This window comes from Ochotona princeps, chromosome X, assembly GCF_030435755.1.
Source record: "Ochotona princeps isolate mOchPri1 chromosome X, mOchPri1.hap1, whole genome shotgun sequence".
Lineage (NCBI taxonomy): Eukaryota > Metazoa > Chordata > Mammalia > Lagomorpha > Ochotonidae > Ochotona > Ochotona princeps.
Genome location: NC_080865.1, coordinates 10,296,955 through 10,316,301, shown reverse-complemented (window position 1 = coordinate 10,316,301; position 19,347 = coordinate 10,296,955). Strand labels below are relative to the sequence as shown.

Here is a 19,347-nt window from a genome sequence, read left to right as displayed (position 1 = left end):
TTAAGAGAATCCTAATGAATTCAATCAATGCTTGCTTTTAAATTGTTCTAGCTGGTTTTTGATAATTATAGTAAATGGCATTATCTGTTTTGTTTGGAAGCAGATTTTATGATGTAATCCCACTGCATTGTTCAGGTAAAAGCTAGTCTACTAACAAAAGACTATGAAAACCATGAAGGAGACTGTATTTTAAGCATGAGAAATTTTAGCGATTTTCCTGGAATAATCTAGGAATTAACCTTTAAAATCAAATCCACCTGCCTCAATCTAATAACATGATGATGCCATCACTTCTCAGGGTTCTACACTCAAAGCCTGCTGTTAGACCGTTACAGGGCTGCACCAATCACTGGCAAAGGCCACAAATAAATAATTGTTTTGAATCTTAAGGCATATTTGAAAAACAAATCTCAAAGACCTGTTGCCATGATTTTTATAGCTTATTTGTAATCTGAGTTTCTTCAAGCATTTAGCTCAGGAGTTAGCACAAATTTTCCCTGAAAAGCACCAGCAAATAGATAGTTTGTGCTTTATGGGCACTGGGAATGTTGATGGCAACTCCTCAGCTCCTTGTTGTAGCAGGAAACTCACAGAAAATGATACAAAACTGAATGAGCCTACTCTCCCTTGGTAAAACACTATTTACAAAAACCAGGCAGTGAGTGGGCTGGATTTGGTACAGGGGCCAGGGGCTGCCTGCGGTTTGCCAAGTCCTGGTCTACATGAAGCTGGGAGAAGAACAGGTTCCATGTAGAAAGGAGCCTCTTTTGGGGAAAAAGAAACAGGCTAGGAATAGGATCAGCAAGTACAAAGTCAGATTAGCTCAGCGTCCATCTTTTTTATTTTGAATTTTATATATAAAAAAAGAACAAAAACCAAAACCAAGCTTCAAGAAAACATGTTAAATATCAGCAAAGGGCAGGAAAACATGTGGCTAGCTCTACAACAGCAATGCAAACACAGACACAAGGCAAACATTAAGTCAAATACTAGGGAGAAATAGCACTTTGGGGGCCTACTGCAGTGTTCCTTATTGCACATAAAAGTTGCAGATTATTCCAAGTCTTTAATTTTTCACAGTTACAACATACTTCAATGTCATTTTATATAACATGTTTATTTATACAACATGCTATAATGTTAATTTTATAAAACCACCAGTTGGCTACTGTTGAGTGGAAACAGAAAACAAAATTTCCCCCCTCCCCAAGTACAACATGTAAGCTGTCTATAAAAAGTTCCCCAGAAGGTCAAGTCATTCCATGTTAAATCCATTCTATCCTATTTTCTAAAAATTGCATTTCAGCTTGTAAATGAATTTTGATGGCCTTCCCAATTCATCACTTTTCACAGACATAGTAAATTTTACCAAGTAAGAAATGCCAGACATTTATGTTAGAATAATAATAAACATAGGAGGAGCCGACCTTATTCACACTGAATGATTTCAGCAGTACACCCTAAACCAATAGACTTAACACCCATCTAACCGAAGATTATTCCTCTGCTTCTCCAAAGCTTGCAACTGGAATAAGTGCAATAAAAGTCTGCACCCAAATGTCCAGTTGGTCACCCAACAACACCTGGATTCTAACTTTTTAAAAAGTGCTTGAGATATCAGATATGGAGTTCTTCATACAGTTTACAAGTCCATTTCTATCCAAGTTCCTTCCACATATATAGGCTCAGACAATTTTTCCACTGGCCAAGAGTTGAACTTGACATTGGCCTTTGTCAAGGTGGCCATTGGAATGAGGTGATTTCTGCTTTGTGCTCTCCTGCCTGCCTCAGACCTTTTTAAAAGGTGATACAGCAGACACACTTTTCAACCTCTCCAAGGCTTGAGTGGCAGAAAATTCACTGTCCATGGTTCCATATAGGACATGGTCACAGTACAAGCATACCCTGCTTATGAAAATAAAACTAACATCAAAAACTTTGGTTTTGTTCTTTACAATTTTTGCTAGCACTGGGTGACAAGACATGTTTATTAATTTAAAAAATATGAAAATCAAGATTGGGGGAAAGTGCCTACTTCTAGCTTCTAGGTCTTCTTGTTTGACAGGACTGTCAAGAGTCTACTTGCTTTTCCTAGTTGGAAACACTAGTATTGATTTTCATAGTATTTATATATTCTCAATAGGTTTTAAATGGGGGGAAAGTTCCTTTCAAGTACCAAGTGATGAAAGCAGCATTGAGATGAGTTGTTTCTAACTACAACTGTTGGCCACTAGATTCCTTCAACTTAGCGTAACAAAATACAGCAACTGACATTGGTGAGCCAGAATTTCACTTAAAGAGACCATTAATGATTACAGTCTAACATATGTGACAGAGTTTCTATACTAACTAACTTACAGATTCAACAACAAAAGGCAGGCGTGACACTCGTCAGTACTCCACTTTTAAAGTAGAGTAAGTCAGATACTCATTAGGTCAGCCAGCTGACTTGCCAGCAGCTTCCATTCCAGATAACATTTAGGGCAGATGGTAGAATTATCCTTCTGATAGACCTGTTATAACTCACAGTGGCCACAGGCTATGCTTGTAAGTGGATGAGTCTCGCCATTGGTGAGTGGAGTCGCTTAATTGCCCTGGGGCGCATCTTCTCTAAGGGCTAGTGTTTCTATATTTGAGTATTATTAGTTCACATTAAATATCTGACATGGTCACATGAATTTCCATTGCAGACACAAAGAGAGAAAGAGTCTGTGAAGGGGTAACATGGAAATAAACCTCTAGTGTGGAAGGAATATTAATTCTTTGCCCAGGACTGAGATGTCCATGAACAGCTGAGACCAAGTCTTGCATGTTTTCTACAGGGTTTGATTCACTAACCAATTCACACAGGATATTTTTGGGTCTAGAGAACATAGCCTAAATGTAGAGCTCCCTGCTGTGTGCTTGATGAGAGATGTCTGATGTCACAGTGCGATTTTTGGCTATGATTTATGAATCGCTTACCTATCTAGTCACCCCAATGAGTAACCTGGGTGGCCAGAGATATTCCATATGCCTTTTCTGGACTTGCTTGACAGGAAGAAAGGCAGCCTCATTTAAACTCCAAAGTTTGTTCTCTGAGAAAATTTGAGGTTTCCTGGAAGTTTCCAAATAGAATATGCTACTGCTACCACTGTAAAATGAGCAAGATCTTACACTCCATTCCAGCAGTAAGCATTGCCTTCCCCCTCCTTCCTGACCAATGCAGTTCAGGCCTGGGGCCAAGCCAAAGAAAGTTCACATGAGGGACTATTAATTTAATTCCAGGTTAAATTTAAAAGTCAGCTTCCCAGAAAACTTTTTTTATATCACAGCTCAGTTGAGACAAAAATCTCCTTTTCTTCCCCACAAATGGGAATGTAGATGACAGTCTTGGAATTCTACCCATACATAAATCACCCTTGTCTCCCCTGAAGGATCTAAGGTTTTCAAATGTGATCCTTTTAGTTGCAATTTATGGAGTATGTTCTTAGGTTTTGCAAAGATAACATGAAATGCTCACCGCTGTGAAGACTGTATTATTAACCTGACTGTATTATTAACCCAGTGTGTTCCACAGGGCTAGCAATTTAAGAAAAAAGCAACCTTAACTGGCTAGGTCACGCCTTTAAATAAGGTTCTCATTGGTACCCCGTGCACACCCTAGGCTAACAACTCCACTCTTGAGATTGCAGAAGCAAGCATGGATGCCAGATCCCACCACAAAATGTCACTGAATCCAAATCTCTGATGGGATGGCCCTCACTTTATTTTTGCAGGAAGAGGGGGACTAGTCAAGTGATCTTACTATACAGCCAATCAGATGTTCTCTGCTCTGCTGAAATGCCACCCCTCTCAACTTGGATTAACAAGTATGTATAAAAGTTGGCAGAGGCTTACTCTTAGAAGAACTTTGCTTTTAGTTGGATGCATCATTATCCAACAGTTTCATTCTGGTTTTATGCTGGATTAACAGCAGAAAGCCATGAGTTGGATGGGTGTCTGGGCTTTGTGGTCCCCTAGTTATCTAAGCATACTGCTTCTAGATGTGGAACTATTTTCATGAATGGATTTACCTTCCTAGGATCCCAGGTAAGTTCAAGGTCATTCTCTGCATCTTGTAAACAAAAATTAGGACCATAGGTCATAGTGACTTACCCACTGAATAAATGAACCAATTAAATGATTACAACCCTGGATTTGGTCTTGGTAAATCTTTTGCTTCTATTTAAGTGAGAGTCAAATGCTTGCAATGAAGACCACAAGACCCTTTGGGAGAAAATACAGATTGATCTAAGACTAGGATGGGACACGCCATGGTTATTTTTCTTCCCCAAGAACTTGATTTCTCATGATCTACCTAACGCTCCCTAGAAAACCCAAAGGACCACAAAGCGTTGAGGCGAATGAAGGTAGGTTATATCCTATCACATTGGCTGTTTTCAAGAACCATCCCCAGGAATTTTCTGCTAACTCCTCCCCTCCTAAAGGAAGCAACAGAAAAAATAAGGTCTTATAAAGAGTTCACCAGTTTATCCCCCATCTCTGCAAGCAAACAACCTCACCTGTGTGTACAGCATGACTGTCATTTCTGAGATAACTCAAGGACTCTAGTGCTGGTTCTTGCATGAGCACCCAGAGCCATTTCCAGCCTCTAGCCAAGCTTAATAGCTGCTGCCGACAACCACCCCAAGACAATAGTTTTCTTTACTGCGGATCTCTAAACAAGCTCTTTCTCCAGCTTTGGGCCTTAGATCTTCTTCAATCATTCATTTGCCTTGTAACCATGGTGCTATATGGGTTAGGTATGTTGTTGAGCTGCTTTCAAGTGTACAAAGCCCACATACGGCCATTAACTCAAAATGAACTTAGGAAAGGATGAATAAAATCTATTTGGCTGCATTATATTAAGCCATATGAAATTGCCCTTCCTGGCTTTTAAAAATGGTTGACTATCTAATTTCATATGGCTCAGCCTCATCAAATATATCTTTCTTGATCCACACAAATGACTGGTTCAACCAAAAACTTCTGAAGCAATGTCTTATTTAAAAGGGGACCATTTAAACTGTGAGTTAAGAAAGTTAAACAGCTGATTTCATGACAAGAGTTCTAGATTGGGGACACTATTTTATCTGGCCTAAGAAGAAAAATACCCATATGTCATCAAAACATTCTGTAGAAATTGCACTGCCAAAAATGCTAGCATTTAAGCACAGAGACATGGAGAAAACCTCAGATATTTTGCAAGAGTTTTCTCAGTATTTCCCCTGCTACAGAGGTGGGTAGGTAGAACAGCTCACCCACAAAGATCCAAACTAAAAACCTAAATTTCAAACAATCCCCCACTTTTTAAGCTGATATAATAGTCTCCCCAGATGCCAAAGAAAATGATCCCTCTCTGCTTGGCACTCATGGGCTCTTTAGCTTCTAGATAATAGAATCTTCCACTGGGTTGACCAATGCTGAAAGTTCCATTGACTTGCCCCTGATTCCTTAGGTGCTCATGAAATTTCATGCAAGTATCAGCTGAGACTTTGCGATTCTACTCAGTTTTTGGACAACTATCTCCTATCTTCTTTTCAGTTTAATTTTTTTGCACTAAGATCACTTTTCCTGTAAGTACTAGTGAATTGCCTCTTAGGTTGCTTGCTGCCTTCTCCTTCCCAGATAAAAGCAACCTACAATTTTTTAAAGTTATTTCTAAACCCCCAGTAGACATCTTGGTCCTAGTAACTGTTTCCCAGGCAACCTGCTCATACAGTAGCTCTCAAAAGTTGAGTGAATCTTATGATATCATCATCAGTTTCTAAATGCCTCCTTGTCCTGAAATTATTTAAAACAACAACAGTATAACACTATTTGCCTTTGGTTTGAATGATTTCAGTAACTTCATGGAAATTTCTAGAGAAAGAACTGTATTTCTTTCCCTCATGTTGAAAAGTTCATGGATATACATTCTACTCTTGTCTAGAAGAAACACAAGTAGCATAAAAAGTGAAGATGAGGGTGTAGTCACGCAGCTTTCATCACTGGGGTTTCCACTCAAATTGCCTTTTTACATTTTCTGTCCCATGTAACACCAGTTTCCCATCGTCCCACAGGATGCAATCTCATGTTCCTTCCTTTTGCAGCCTTCCTTCTAGCCTGTTCTTCTGTAACTTGCTATTCTTGGTGCTGGCTGGCTTAGCACTGCTGCGTCTGGACATAAGGCCTCCGTGGGAGGAGTCCCAACGCCTGCTCTACCTTGCTCTGATGCTGCAGGCGGATGAATGGAGAGAACACTAAAGCATGCTAATTTTTGTGTGTTTAAGTCTGAAACAGTGCACTATTAGGTAAAAAAGTGGGACTAGGGCTGCTTTTGTCTGAATTTAGAGACACTTTAGCTTTACCATCTGTGTTTTGGGATGAATTTTAAGATTGCTTCAAACCCCAATAAGACAGAAGCGTTATTTCTATCCAGTCCATGCCCCCACCTCAAATGGCACAAGGGCTTACGGTCATCCTCACCCCACTGGGGGCCTACCCTATTGCTTCTGGGTTTGGGGGTAGAGTAGGGGGAGATGTCACGCGTTATCCCCCATTGGAAACACGAGGCGAGTGCCCCGGCTCGAAGCCTTCTGGTCTCCCATTCCCAGGTCTCTCTCCAGCACTTCTTCTGAATTGCTCTTGGTTCTTCGTCCCTCAAGACTCGTACAGGTTGCATGGGACCCTGAGGAGCCATTTGCAGTCACTGTGCTGTCCCCATAGGTCAAGGTGAGGTCACCCTCGGTCAGGATGAAATCAGAGTCTTCCTCTCTCAGTGGCTCTTGGTTCTGAAAAGTGCAATCAACAACAAAAATAAGAGACTGGTGTCTTCAGGATGGGCACCAACCCCCAACCCAAACCCTTCATCTGAAAGCCTGGGATGGTGAAATCTTGTCTACCTGGAGCCTCTAGTGTGGTAACTAGATGTGAAACATAGGGTGGTATTTATTCAGTACAAGGTGCCCTTGCCAAAACCAGGACATAGAATACCAGCACACAGTTCTGCTAATGTGCCTGCAAAAGCTGCAGAAGATGACCCAAGGGCAAGCCCTGCACCCATGTGGGAGACTAGCATGAAGGTCCTGGCTTTATCCTGGCCCGGTGCTGGCCACTGCAACAATCTAGGGAGTGAACCAGCAGATGGAAGCGCTCTCTCTCACTTACATGCTCTCTCATTTGCTGTTTTGGTCTCTCCCTTTCTCTGTAGTTCTACCTTCCAAACAAATAAATACATTTCTTAAAAATCTGATTTGAAATGTCTGACAGCTCCTTATTAGTGACAAAAGGAAGAAGAGAAACCTGCGTGGGTTTTCAGTTTCCTGTCCCATAAAGCAAGGAAGGGCTTGGGTCACTGAGCATATGCTGCCAGTAGGCTGTGGGTACTGTCTCTACTGGGCGAGCCTCCTGCCCTACACAAGTCATCCTGAATCTCATTTACATTTGAAGTAAGTGAGAGAGAGGACAACACCTTATATTGAGCATCTATTATATGCCTGCCTGGACTTCACTGAGTTTTCATCTGATTTGCCACCCCCTAATGCCACCCTCCCGCAAGAGTGTGAACATTCATCACGAGAGCTGAAACCTGAACTACCAGAATCTACAGGATGTGTCTGAGGTTGCCCAGTGGCTAAGAGGCAAAGTTTGAATGCATGCTGTGTCTAGACTGGTTTTGCCCACAGAGACTATGAAAATTCACTATGTCAGGGAAAGGCCTGGAGGGTATCTCAGGCTAGGCCACTGTTGTGGTCACAGGCAAGGCATCAGCAATGTGACAGTCACTCGAAAGGACCAGCTGGTGTGGAGTGAGTGCCAGGAAACATTGGGAGGCCAGGCAGAACTTTTCACCCTCCAGTGAGTTTAATAATAAGCAAAATGAGGGAAGAGTTCTCCCCTCCCTTCCCCTGCTGCACTGACTTATGTCAAACACTGTGAACCACTCTCTCAAATGCCTAACTCATAGCATCAACACACTGGGTAAACTGCTCCCTTCTTTACTGTCTCCTGTCAATCCTGTACCTCTCTCTAGAGACAAGACCTCCTCCCACTACAAACACCTCAAAGCTTCTGCTCAGTTACACTGTCCAAGGCCATGAGCAGTTTCCTGCAATTAGTGCTACTCCACAGCAAGATGACAAAGCACCAAAGTGCAGTGACTTTCTCCTCTCCTGGGGGTCCTCCTAGTAGGTGTTGAATGGATGTGTGGTAAATGTGTGCCCGTAGGGAGGACTTCTGGGTTCGCTTTCCCTGACTGCTTCTGTCCCAGTTCATCTCTGTGTACAATGACAAGCACATGCTTGTTTTCTGCATTGTTTCTCAATGATGTCAACTGTTCCACACATAGCCCACAGTGTGACTGCACTCAATCAGTTCTCCAGCATTCTTAGCAAGAATACACATAAGCCCTCTTCCTTGCTACCTCAAATCTCCACTACGATAAGACAGGGGGCAGGTGGACAATGAAACAAGGCCCTAGTCTCATGTGGGTATCTAGAGCAGAGTTCTGCAACTTGCTCCTCACTCCCAAACTGCCTCTTCTTCGTGTTTCAGGAGAACTGAACCAGTATCTGGTCCATGATCATTTTAACAACAAATGACATCATGTGCCCCATCTGAGTTTCCAATTCCCAGCAAGTCCTGCTTCTCTGTCTTAGCATGCCTCAGTTGCCATGTTGAGGCATGTGCTAAATCCTGTTTTTGTTTATCTCAGTCAAAATATCTCCTGGAGAGAGCTTTCAGCTCTCGATTTTCTAGGAGCCAGTCCTGACAGGTAATTTACTGCTTCAAGGTTTGGGGCCATGGAGGCATAGATGACTACCTGCAGGTGAAAAGGAATTCCATAAATAGGAGGAAGGACACCAAAGCACCCTGGATGTGTACTGAGTGGTCTGCTCTGGTTTCTCGGAGAGGGAAATACAGGCAACATTCACTGCCAGGAGAAAGCAAGGCTGGATGTCGACCCGTTCCTTTTACAAAACTAACAAACCTAGATTCAGCACCCGAAGATATGTCATTTAAAAACAAGGAACCAGGAAAATCTGGTGGATAAGAATCTCCACATAAACACTTTAGGAACATTTCCTGCAGGTGATGAGATCAACTCATGCCCTAAAATTCTAGATGTTAGACTCAACAGGTCAACACAGGCCTGATAAGCTGAAGTTCTGCATAATTACACCAAGCTACTTCCCACAGGTCAAGCAAAATGGAATTAAAAGTAGTGATTTTTGATGCAAAGATGTAAAAATTCAGGCACAGTTGTGGGGGTTTGCACAAACACATTTCTGAAAACTTTGTGTGCATGTGCATGGATTTGAAAATGCTTCTACACCAAAATAAACTTATCTTTACAAAATTCTTAGTTTATCTCAGAGACACATGAGGAAGGGGTTGAGTTTTCCATCTGCTAGTTTACCCCTCAAATGTCCCAGGTTATCTGAAGTCCTATGCTGCCTCTAGCCAGAACCATCCAGGACTCGCGCATGCACTGGGACTGAAGTGGGAGTTGGGAACCCTACCTAGGTCTCCCACGGGGTGGTCAGAAGATGATCATTTAAGCCATCCCTATTACTGCCCCCCAGTCTGCATTAGTAGAGGTAGGAGTCAGACTGAACTGTGTATCAAATCCTGGACACTCTGATGTGGGATACAGACAGTTTAACTGTCATTATAATCACTAGGCTAAATGCCAGCCCTGAGTTTCTCTTCTGATGCCAAGCTCCATGAATGATTTAAAATACCCTGATGCATCTGGTTTGTGCAAAATCCACTGAAATGCCCCTGAAAATCCATGTAAATATCAGTGTGTGGGGATATGTATATTTTAAATAACTAGAGATCATCCTAATAAGTGGAAGCATACTACTTTCTAGGTGGATACCAAACCAAAGTGGCTTAGAGTTGCTGGGAAATAATGAACACTTGACTTTTATTTCAGATCCCTCCAAATAAATCTAGCAAAGTACAAGATGAGGAGTACGAATCACATACGTGTCAAACAGCCCTGGATGGTGCCCAGTCTGAGACTCTTACCCAGCACTCCACTCTATAGCTGAGCCCCTTTAACCCTCAACTTGATCATTTTCAAACACCCTTTGCTCCCACACCTCAGCAGCAGGCCCAGAGCTGGCCCGAGACCCAGGGTAGGCTGCTAGTTCACAGCTGCAGCAGCATGGAGGTGATTCCCAACTCACTGCTGGGAGTCCATAGCCCAAATGTGATTGCAGAAGCAAGCTCTGAACAGAGTTCCTTGGATGGGTGAGGGCAGCACTTTCAAGCGATTACAAGTGTACCGACTTTAGGCTGAGTCCAAACATGTCCAGGTAAATCCCTGATCGAGGAGCGAGGAAATTATTAGTAAACTCCAGGTTAGATGAGGGTTTAATAAAGTTTTTATAGTGGGTTAGTCATCTTAGGAATACATAGGCTTGGAAAGTGACCCTCATTCAGACATAAGTAAGTTCTACAAAATGTTCAAAAGAGATTGAAACTAGAAGGCCAAAAAAAAAAAAAATGCCAACCCAGAAACAATGCCCGATGGAAATGTGTAATCAGTTGGCATTTTGTCAGCAGGAGGGTGGCAGTGTCTGATGATGTATCCAAATGTCCCAACTGCCACTGGAGACAGAAGGACCAACAAACCACTCAGCGTGTAAGTCAAGACACCTCCCTTTAAGCAAGTTTAAAAGAACAGCAGCAAAAATTATAAGGCTAACTTTGTATGCGCTGGCTTAAATATTTCTGACATAAATGGTAATCAGGATGACAGATAAAACATTAAAAACATACCACCTGCATTCAAAATCATTTCATGCACAGTTCTAGGGAAATGGAATTGTTTTTACTATCCCCCCACTTTTTTTTTTTAACTTAAAAACAGTTTGCCACAAGTAGAACAGCAATTGCATTACTTTAAAAATAGGGAAAGAGACTACTTCTACCTACTGGCTCACTCTCCAAATGCCCACCCCAGCACTGAGGGGAACCAAAGCAAGGAACCAACCCAGAATTCAATCCAGGTTGCCCACCTGGGGTGCAGGAGCTCTATTACTTAAGGCATCCATGGCTCCCTCCCAGGGTATGCCTGGGCGGGAAGCTGGAAGCAGGAGGCAGTGCTGGGAGTTGATCCTCAGCATTCTGTTATGACACCAGTAGTTACAACAGTTAGTTAGTGTGTTAACCACTAGGGATGCCGGAAGTTTCAAATGTCTTTAAAAGAAGGCAATGGAAATGCTGTTCTCTGGCACATGCAGTGAACATGCCCTGGCAGATCTGCATTTTCTTTACTGGGCAAAACTACTCTCCCTGGGCGAAAGAGCTTAGCAGCTCAGCTGGGCTTGCAAGTGTAAACTTTCATTGCTGCCCCCCAGGCCTTTTCAATGTTCATCACCCTCTGAGGGGGTCCTTGCAGATGCTGCAGTGACAGACACACAGAGCTTACTCTTTGCTAGACCCCACCACTGCAAAGCAGTGGGGCACTGTCAGGGGAGAGCTGGCATTTAGGACACAGGGCAACTTGGCAGTTTTAATCCCTGCTCTTGGAGGAAGAGCATGCGCCTTAAGGTGGCACATCCTCACATCATGGGAGCCCTGATGGGACTGCTCTTCCCACCTCTCCCCGTGCTCACAGCTGGTTAGACTACCCATGTCCTTTCGCCCTCAGTAGCATCTGTGTGTGCATGACCTTTCCTAACTGCATCCCATTAGAACTCACCCGTTCTCTCTCTCTCTTTCATCCGGGCTTTCCATTCTGCTTGCTCGTCACTGGCCAAGTCAATCGCAGGCTATCAGTTACTTAGCTAGATAGCTGTACAATGGTCTTAGCTCTGTCATGGGTCCACGGGCTGCTCACAACAGCAACAAGACCCACATTTCTCATCTGCACCACTGCACCAGCTGTTTAGCCAAACTGCAGCCAAGAGAACGAGGCCAGCCTTTTGTGAGCTGGGGAGCTGTATACAGATTTCAGAAGTTATTTTTGCTAAGATCTAATGATCACGTTCATGACAAGATAATCAGGATGGGTAGGAGAGCTGGGGAGGAGGAGAGACCTCTGACCTCTCCTCCTCCTGCTGCATTCAACACCAGGAGCTCCGCAGTCTATCAGTATGGGGACCCTTTTAACATTGAGCTACGTCCATTTCTAGAATCTGAAAATGCAAAGCACCTGACTACACTAACATGAGCAAACTACTTACATAAGGAATTTTACAATGCCAAAAAGCTTAGTTCACAGTGTACATACTCTGCCATTTAATGCTCACAACCAGCCCATACTATTAGGTCCACTGTGCAGATTAGAAACCTGAGGTACAGAGCACTGCAATGGCCCACTAGGTCTTGGATGCCAGTATAGCATCTGATTGCAAATCCAGATTTCTTTCCATTACAACTATAGCTGCCAATGAGGAGTCCCGTAACCCTGGGAATAAGTTTCAGTGTCACTGTACAATATATAAGTGTAGGCCATCTGGCCATTTCTAATCATCTTATTAAGGAAAGCCAAATCTGTGGATGTGCGGGTATGTGTGCGATGAGAGTTCTTCTTCCAAGGTAAGAGACTCCATTCCCTGGTCTGGTGAGCAGGAGAGCCCCCAACATGTGGTACTTACATCATACACCTGGGGGCTGGTCAGGCACCGAGCTAGCAAGCCACACCAGGCAGGAAGAGTGGTGGTTAGAGGTGGGCCACTGTGAGTGAGGATGGGCTTCAAGTAACTTTTAAAAGGTGAATTAAGGAAGATGGCTGCAAAGAAATCACACATGCAACAACCTGTGTTGGAAAATACCAAAGAGAAAATTATCCAACATTCTACCTACAGAAAAGCATCTTTGCTCGGTTTTTCAGTAACAGGAAACATGTGTAACGAGGACCAGTCTGTATCAAAGGTTACACTCTCCTTTACTGGCCTCAAGTGGCAGCTGTTAATTCCCAGGATGGTGAATCCAGAGGAACCCAAAGTTCATGGGGGAAAAAAAAAGAATCAAGGGAGAAGTCAATTCTGATGCAAAAATTATTTGAAAGCCTTGTATAGTGTCCATGTTGTATGTGCTTTCCATGAACCTTTGGATGACCCCTCACAGTCAATTCATCAGAATGCCCTTCCGACTTGGTGGCTTGGATGTGAATGAGTATCTTAGCTTTGACATGCAACCGGTTCCTCAGTTACAAACAGCCAGAGAGGGGGACTGTGCCCTGGGTCACCTGTGGCCTGTTCTCTGTAGGTATCCATGCTGAACCCCTCCACCCACAGGCACAGCACAGGAATGCATGAGTTGGACAGCACCTTTGCAATAACCAGGAGCTTCTATAGAGCTCTTTTTGATACTCTTTTGATACTATGGAGCTCTTTTATGTAGCTCTTTTGATACATGGAAAAAACCTGTGTGGGAAGCACCCTGCACTATGACAGAGCTGAAGCCACCTCTGAGACCCACACTCTAAGCACTCAGATGATCACCTAGATACAGAGACACCAAAACATTTAAAAAGGTGAGAAGGGCCCAGCGTGGTAGCCTAGCAGCTAAAGTCCTCGCCTTGCTTGCGCCAGGATCCCATATGGGCACCAGTTCTAATCCCGGCAGCCCCACTTCTGTGCCCATCAGGCTGACAGTCCGGTGCCCACTCACCAGCTGTCTTCACTGAGAGCAGCGCAAGAGAACAGCAGCTTTCTCTAGAGGAGGCAATGGAAAGCACACACTGGGGCCTGCTCCCAGCTGCCAATTAGTCCCCAAAAGAGGAACTCAGAGGGTCTGCCCCAGCTCTTTACAGATGGAACATGCTCCCTTGGACTGCTGTGGCTTTAACTGCACTCCCTGGCAAGGGGTCCAGACACAGTGCTGGTTCAATTTGGGAACAGTTCCTCCAGTCCTGCGGGTCTTTTCAGGTATCTAGGTGGGATTCCCTGGATTGGAGTCCTACAGTGAGGGGGACCCCAGGGCTGCCTTCCAATTCCCTGCTTAAGCAATTCAAAGTTCCCTCTTCCCCCAGTTCAATCCAGAAGGCTTCTAACAAACTTTACAAAAGAAATGCATGTTTACATATTCAAATTAATATATATGCAAATATATGCAGCTAAACACACACACACTGTAAAGGCCATTTGTATGAAGTTGGAAAACAGGTAAAAAATACTTTATTATTAGAAATTAAGAGAGTGGTTACATTTGGGAAGAAGAAAGAAGTGTTCATAACTATGGAATGAGAAGAACTGGCCATTTTGTGTTTCTTGGTCAATCTGATGTTAAATGATTATGTTTATTTTGTGATAATTTACTTTGCACTTCCGGTTTGTGCACTTTTGTGTACTTCAGGAACACTTTTTTTAAAACAGTTTTGAAGTCATTAAATACTAGATGTAATAGGCTATCTGCCCATTTGATCACTAGGTCAATTTAAGAAACACTGAAGGCTGAACTTTTTGGTTTTTCATTTTTACCTGTGATCAAGTCAGTCTTCTAGAACAGGTTCTAGTCTGCATGCCAGTTATGCCAGTATCAGATCATACAAGATCAGACCTGGCCAAGTTCAGCCAACAGGAATTATCCTCCTCACTAGGATTAGCTATCCAAGATTCATTTTTCTTCCTGACCACAGCATGGTTCATTAAATAATTTTAACTAATTCACTTACAAAGGTATAGTCCCCCTGGACACCAAGCCACAAAGCTCTCAAGAACCAAACGAGTCTACCAGACCATCGGGTGGTTCCTCCAATGATATGTAAACATTCCTCCTGGCCAGAGAGTTGCTCACCAGGACTACCTGTGGTTGAATGATCAACACATGTGTCCAGGGGGATACTGTCTACACCCAGCCAAGAACGCCCATCAGAATCATTCCTCAACAGCTCAACAGGAGGATCTCATCATCCACATATCACAGACCCAAGGAATGCTGTTAAAAAGGATACTTGTGGTCAAAGCTGTACCACAGCCTGAATATCCACGCGCTCTCCTGCTTTGTGCGGTTCCCTCCAGCAGAGTCTGGGCCATCCTAGGAACAAAGAAGAAGGTAACCTCATTAGTAGCAGAAGAGGAATCTGGAAGAAGGGGAACAAAGTTTTGTGGGGTTTTTTGTTTTTGTTTTTAAGCTGTAACTTTTATAGAACTAGAGCTCTAAGTTGAACATGCTATATCATCAAGGTTTCAGAGAAACATTGGAAAAGAACATTAAAGTAGAAATTGAGAAAACTGCAAGTGTAGGAAAACCATCCCCAAAGAAAAAAGGGTTTGATTGTGTCTGCAGGTAGGTCAATGCAATGTACAAAATTTCTTCTAGCATTTTACTGTAATTTTTCACAAGGTGCCTCTTAGAAGATCAATTACCCTAAAACAGTGTAGATCCTAACAATATAGTCAGTAAGAACTGACTTACAGAGAAGATTAAAGAAAGTTTCCATAAAACCAACTTTCCAGGAGCAGGTGTTTGGTCTAGCAGTTGCAACGAGTTCCTGAGTGTGAGTTCCAGCTCCACCCCAGATTCCAGCTTCCTACTACGCAGACCCTGAGAGGCAGCAGGTGATGGCTCAAGTACTTGGGTTCCTGCCACTCGCATGGGAGAACCAGGTTGAATTTTGGGCGCCTGGCTTTGGGTTGACCCAGGTCTAGCTGTTAGGGACATTTAAGGAGTAAAACAGCAGGGGGGAGCATACTTCATTTATCAAATTTAATTAATTTTTAAAAACCACAATTTCTAGCCTCCCTACTCCCAACCCTCTAAGCTAGACCTGGAGGAACCACACTATGCTAAGTCTCCTGACCAAGTGGCCAAGGATTCTCTGTGATCCTTACCCAAGCACCTACACTGTTCGTTAGCAGGCCCATCATTTGTCTCCCTACTAGCTTTAGGAAGACAGGCCCAGTAGAGAGGGGAATAGAGCCAGTACTAGCAATCCTGTTCCTTTATCTTCCTTCAAGTAATAAGCTCCTTGTCATTTTCTTGTGCCTTTCCAACTCAAACATCCCAATCATTCAATTTTCAAAATAATCTACAAAATCAAACATTCATCTCAGGTCTAGGATACATGTTAAGTGTTTGGCTTAAGAAATCTGTTCCAAGCAGTACAATTAATATAAAAACTGGGACTGACTTAAGGGTGAGACCAGGCTTTTATGTCACCGGGGTAACAGGTTCTGAAAGTGCAGACTGCTTTACGAAGCAGCTTTAAACAACATTCTCTTTAAAACCATGATGGGAATGGAGGGAGGGGAGGCACCTCTGCAAGTGAGAGATAACTGACAGTAACCAGGACCAAGATGACCAGCAGTTCTAAATCAGGAAGTGTAAATTCCACCCATAAGAGCAACACGAGGGATTAATCAGAGATCTTTGAGAAGATAAGCACATAGACATGTTGAAGGAGGGAAGTCTGGGCAAAATCTATTTCAAGTCCCAAAGTTTCCCACAGCAAAGCTTATTTTATTTTAAAAATCAAGTCCCCAAGGAATTTGAAACATGTTGAAGATAGATGTATGGAAATGACTTAGATAACGGAGCCCTTCAGTGGATGGGAGATGTAAACAAGCAGAGGCTCCAGAGAACAATTTTAGCTTACATTTTATAATTCACAAGGGAGACAAAGGGCACAGGAATGTGTCCATTTGTTAATCCAAGGCCAACTCCAGAATGAATTCCAAATGCCACATGATTGAGCAAAAAGGTAGTAGGTGACTTTACTGATACATTTCTTTCTGGAAAAATTAAATGGTTCTTTCAGAAGATTGGGTTCTAAGCTCTCAGTTTGAAGTGCCTGTAGAATTCTACAAATGCAAAAAGGAGCAAAATGATAAAAAAAAAAAAAAAAACTCAGGAACATTACTTATAAAACTATCAAAACCAAGTCAATTTCTTCTACATCTGATGTGGGGGAAACAGAAGACAATTACACAGGAATAGGTGAGCTGGAAAATTGTTCTCACAATTTCTGTGTGAGCCCTGCATTGCAATTGCATGCCCTGCCATACCTGTCAACCCACTATGCCCACTTTCCCAGGATGCACTGTGTCTCATCAGGGACCAGGAAGTAGATGGAGTCAGATGGCCTGCGGAAACTAAGCTCCATGTGGAGGCACCATGAATTTGCAGAAAGCCTCATCATACACACTAAATCCCACCCAAATTGTACCCCTTTTGTTTGTAATTGTTTTTTAAAAGGTTTATTCATTTTTATTGGAAAGTCAGATTTATACACAGGAGAGACAGATAAATATCTTCTGCCCAGCAGTTTACTCCCCAAATGGCCGCAACAGCTGCACCCCATTTGTATATTCAGTCAGGTACCAACCCTACCCCATAAAAGGGACTGTTGCATATGGGAGCAGCCTTGTTTGTTTTTTGCTTTGTTTTGTTTTTATCTTTGTTTTTTGCTTTCTAGCTTCTGACTCTTGCTTCTGGGTCCTGTCCTGTCCCCCTCTCACACTCTGTCCTCACAGGCAGCTCTGGCCCATTCACGGTTGGTATCTCTCTGTTGGAGGAGCCCATGCTCACGTGTGAAAGCAGTCTGACTCTACGCCAATTCTATTCTCACCTGCACACTTACTTCTGCTTCTACTATGAATTCTTCTCTCTGTGGGGGCAAGTAATGGTTGCCACGGTAAGCAGACTAGGGCAGAGTTTGCTTCCAGCGGGTCCCAGGCTGCAATCTGGAACTGACTGGGGAATTCTGGTGGGCCCCTGAGGCAGTGAAATCACTGCTGCCCGAATGACAGACACAAACCAATATCCCCCACCAAATAAGGGCTGAAGCGACCCCCGCCCCAGCGCCCATGTCAAGGGGAGTTTAAAACTCCCTTGCATGTCTCCTCCTGGTTTTTCTTACCTCTAGAGCTACCTGTTTCACCTCTGCCTTCCTGCTGCATGGGGCAGTAAAGCCCGTGGCTGCAGTTTCCTGGAATAAAGACCATCTAAATTCTTTTCTATATGCAGCTGACGTGTTCCTTCCCTGGTGGCTGGCGAATCTAACAGCAAGAAGTTAGCATAAAAGTTGAGATACATACCCCATAAGACTTCTTTTAAATCAACCATAAAAATAACTCCTACCTCTACCACCTTCTGCAAGATTTCAATGCACTTCCCATCTTGCTACGTCACCTTAAGGGAGCTACAAGAGATATGTGTACTCCCTTCGAAGGGTCGATTACAATGAATAAAGCAAAGCAAGGGCTTGGGTCTGATGACCAACTATGAAAGAGCTCCCCAGGCTACAGTTATGCCTGCAATCCACAAATAAGATAAAGTGACCTCCAATAGTCTAACAGCCCTTTAAGATGGCAGGGGGTAAATTCAGTACACATTTAATGTGTGGCTTTGTTAAAAGGCTGTTAAACAGCTTCTTGGCCAAAGAGATAGCACCTGAGGTGCAGTTACAGAAACAACTTAGAGAAATCTAAGTTATAAATAAATTATAGTGGTTTTAGAGCGATCTGGAAACTTGGTGTGACACACTCAATTTTTTTTAAGCTAACCCAGAAGATGACCAACAAGTTCTTAACCACATGGTGTGGGCTGCTATCACGCAGAAGCTGCGCGGGCCCTTCCTGTGGACGCCAGCTGGCCCAGGCTTGCGCAGGGGTCACTGCAGGTGGCCATCCAGGGCCTCCTTCTTGCTGGTACTCAGAGTCTCTTAGATTTCCATTTATGCAGCTCACAGAAAAATCGGGGACTTGCTCTCACCACACTCCTACTCCAATCCTGCATTTGCACCAGAAGAGTATGGATACCATGTGTTTTTTTGTTTGTTTGTTTTTTGTTTGTTTGTCTGTTTTGGTAATCTTTTTTATTTTATTTTTTAATAATTTTTAAAAATTGCATTTCATTTTATGATACAGTTTCATAGGCTCTGGGATTCCCCCAACCCCTTCCCATGCCCTCCCCTCATGGTGGATTCCTCCACCTTTGCAGTATTACAGTTCAAATCCAGTCATGCTTCTTTCATTGTAAGCATGTACCAAGCATAGAGTCCAGCATCTTATTGTCCAGATCAATTCAACAGTTTCTTGAGGAGACCATCTCTGGTCCCAAAGCAGAGCTGGGATGCCATGTTTTTAACTCAGAGTACTTCTAGAACCCAGAACATCCTTTCTTCCTCTTACCCTCTCCTGTTCACAATGCCTACCTGGCTAACCCCTGTGCATCTTTCAAAGCTGTGCACTAGCTGACTTCTCTGAGAAATGGTTCCACAAGCAGCAGAACCCTCCAAGTGGTTGTAGGTGTAAATGTCACAGGCACCCTGTTTCCATGACTTGCTGTGTGACTTTGGGCAAGTTCGCTAACCTTTCTAAGTTTCAGTGACTTCATCAGTAAAATGGAGATATTAATAATTACCTACCTTAAAGGGGCATT

At 43.2% G+C, this 19,347-nt stretch overlaps 1 protein-coding gene across 2 annotated transcripts in view; it reads right to left on the bottom strand.

Annotated features, from left to right (window-relative positions):
• Positions 1-823: 823 nt before the first annotated feature.
• Positions 824-19,347, bottom strand: part of SLC9A7 (solute carrier family 9 member A7) — a 130,313-nt gene continuing 111,789 nt past the window's right edge. For both annotated transcript variants that reach the window (XM_058659038.1, XM_058659039.1), the window contains 3 exons: positions 14,918-15,000; positions 12,618-12,723; positions 824-6,794 (listed from right to left, as the gene is read on the bottom strand). In XM_058659038.1, the coding sequence (XP_058515021.1) occupies positions 6,546-6,794; positions 12,618-12,723; positions 14,918-15,000 (438 nt within the window). In that variant the 3' untranslated portion in view covers positions 824-6,545. The remainder of the gene's footprint in view (positions 6,795-12,617; positions 12,724-14,917; positions 15,001-19,347) is intronic.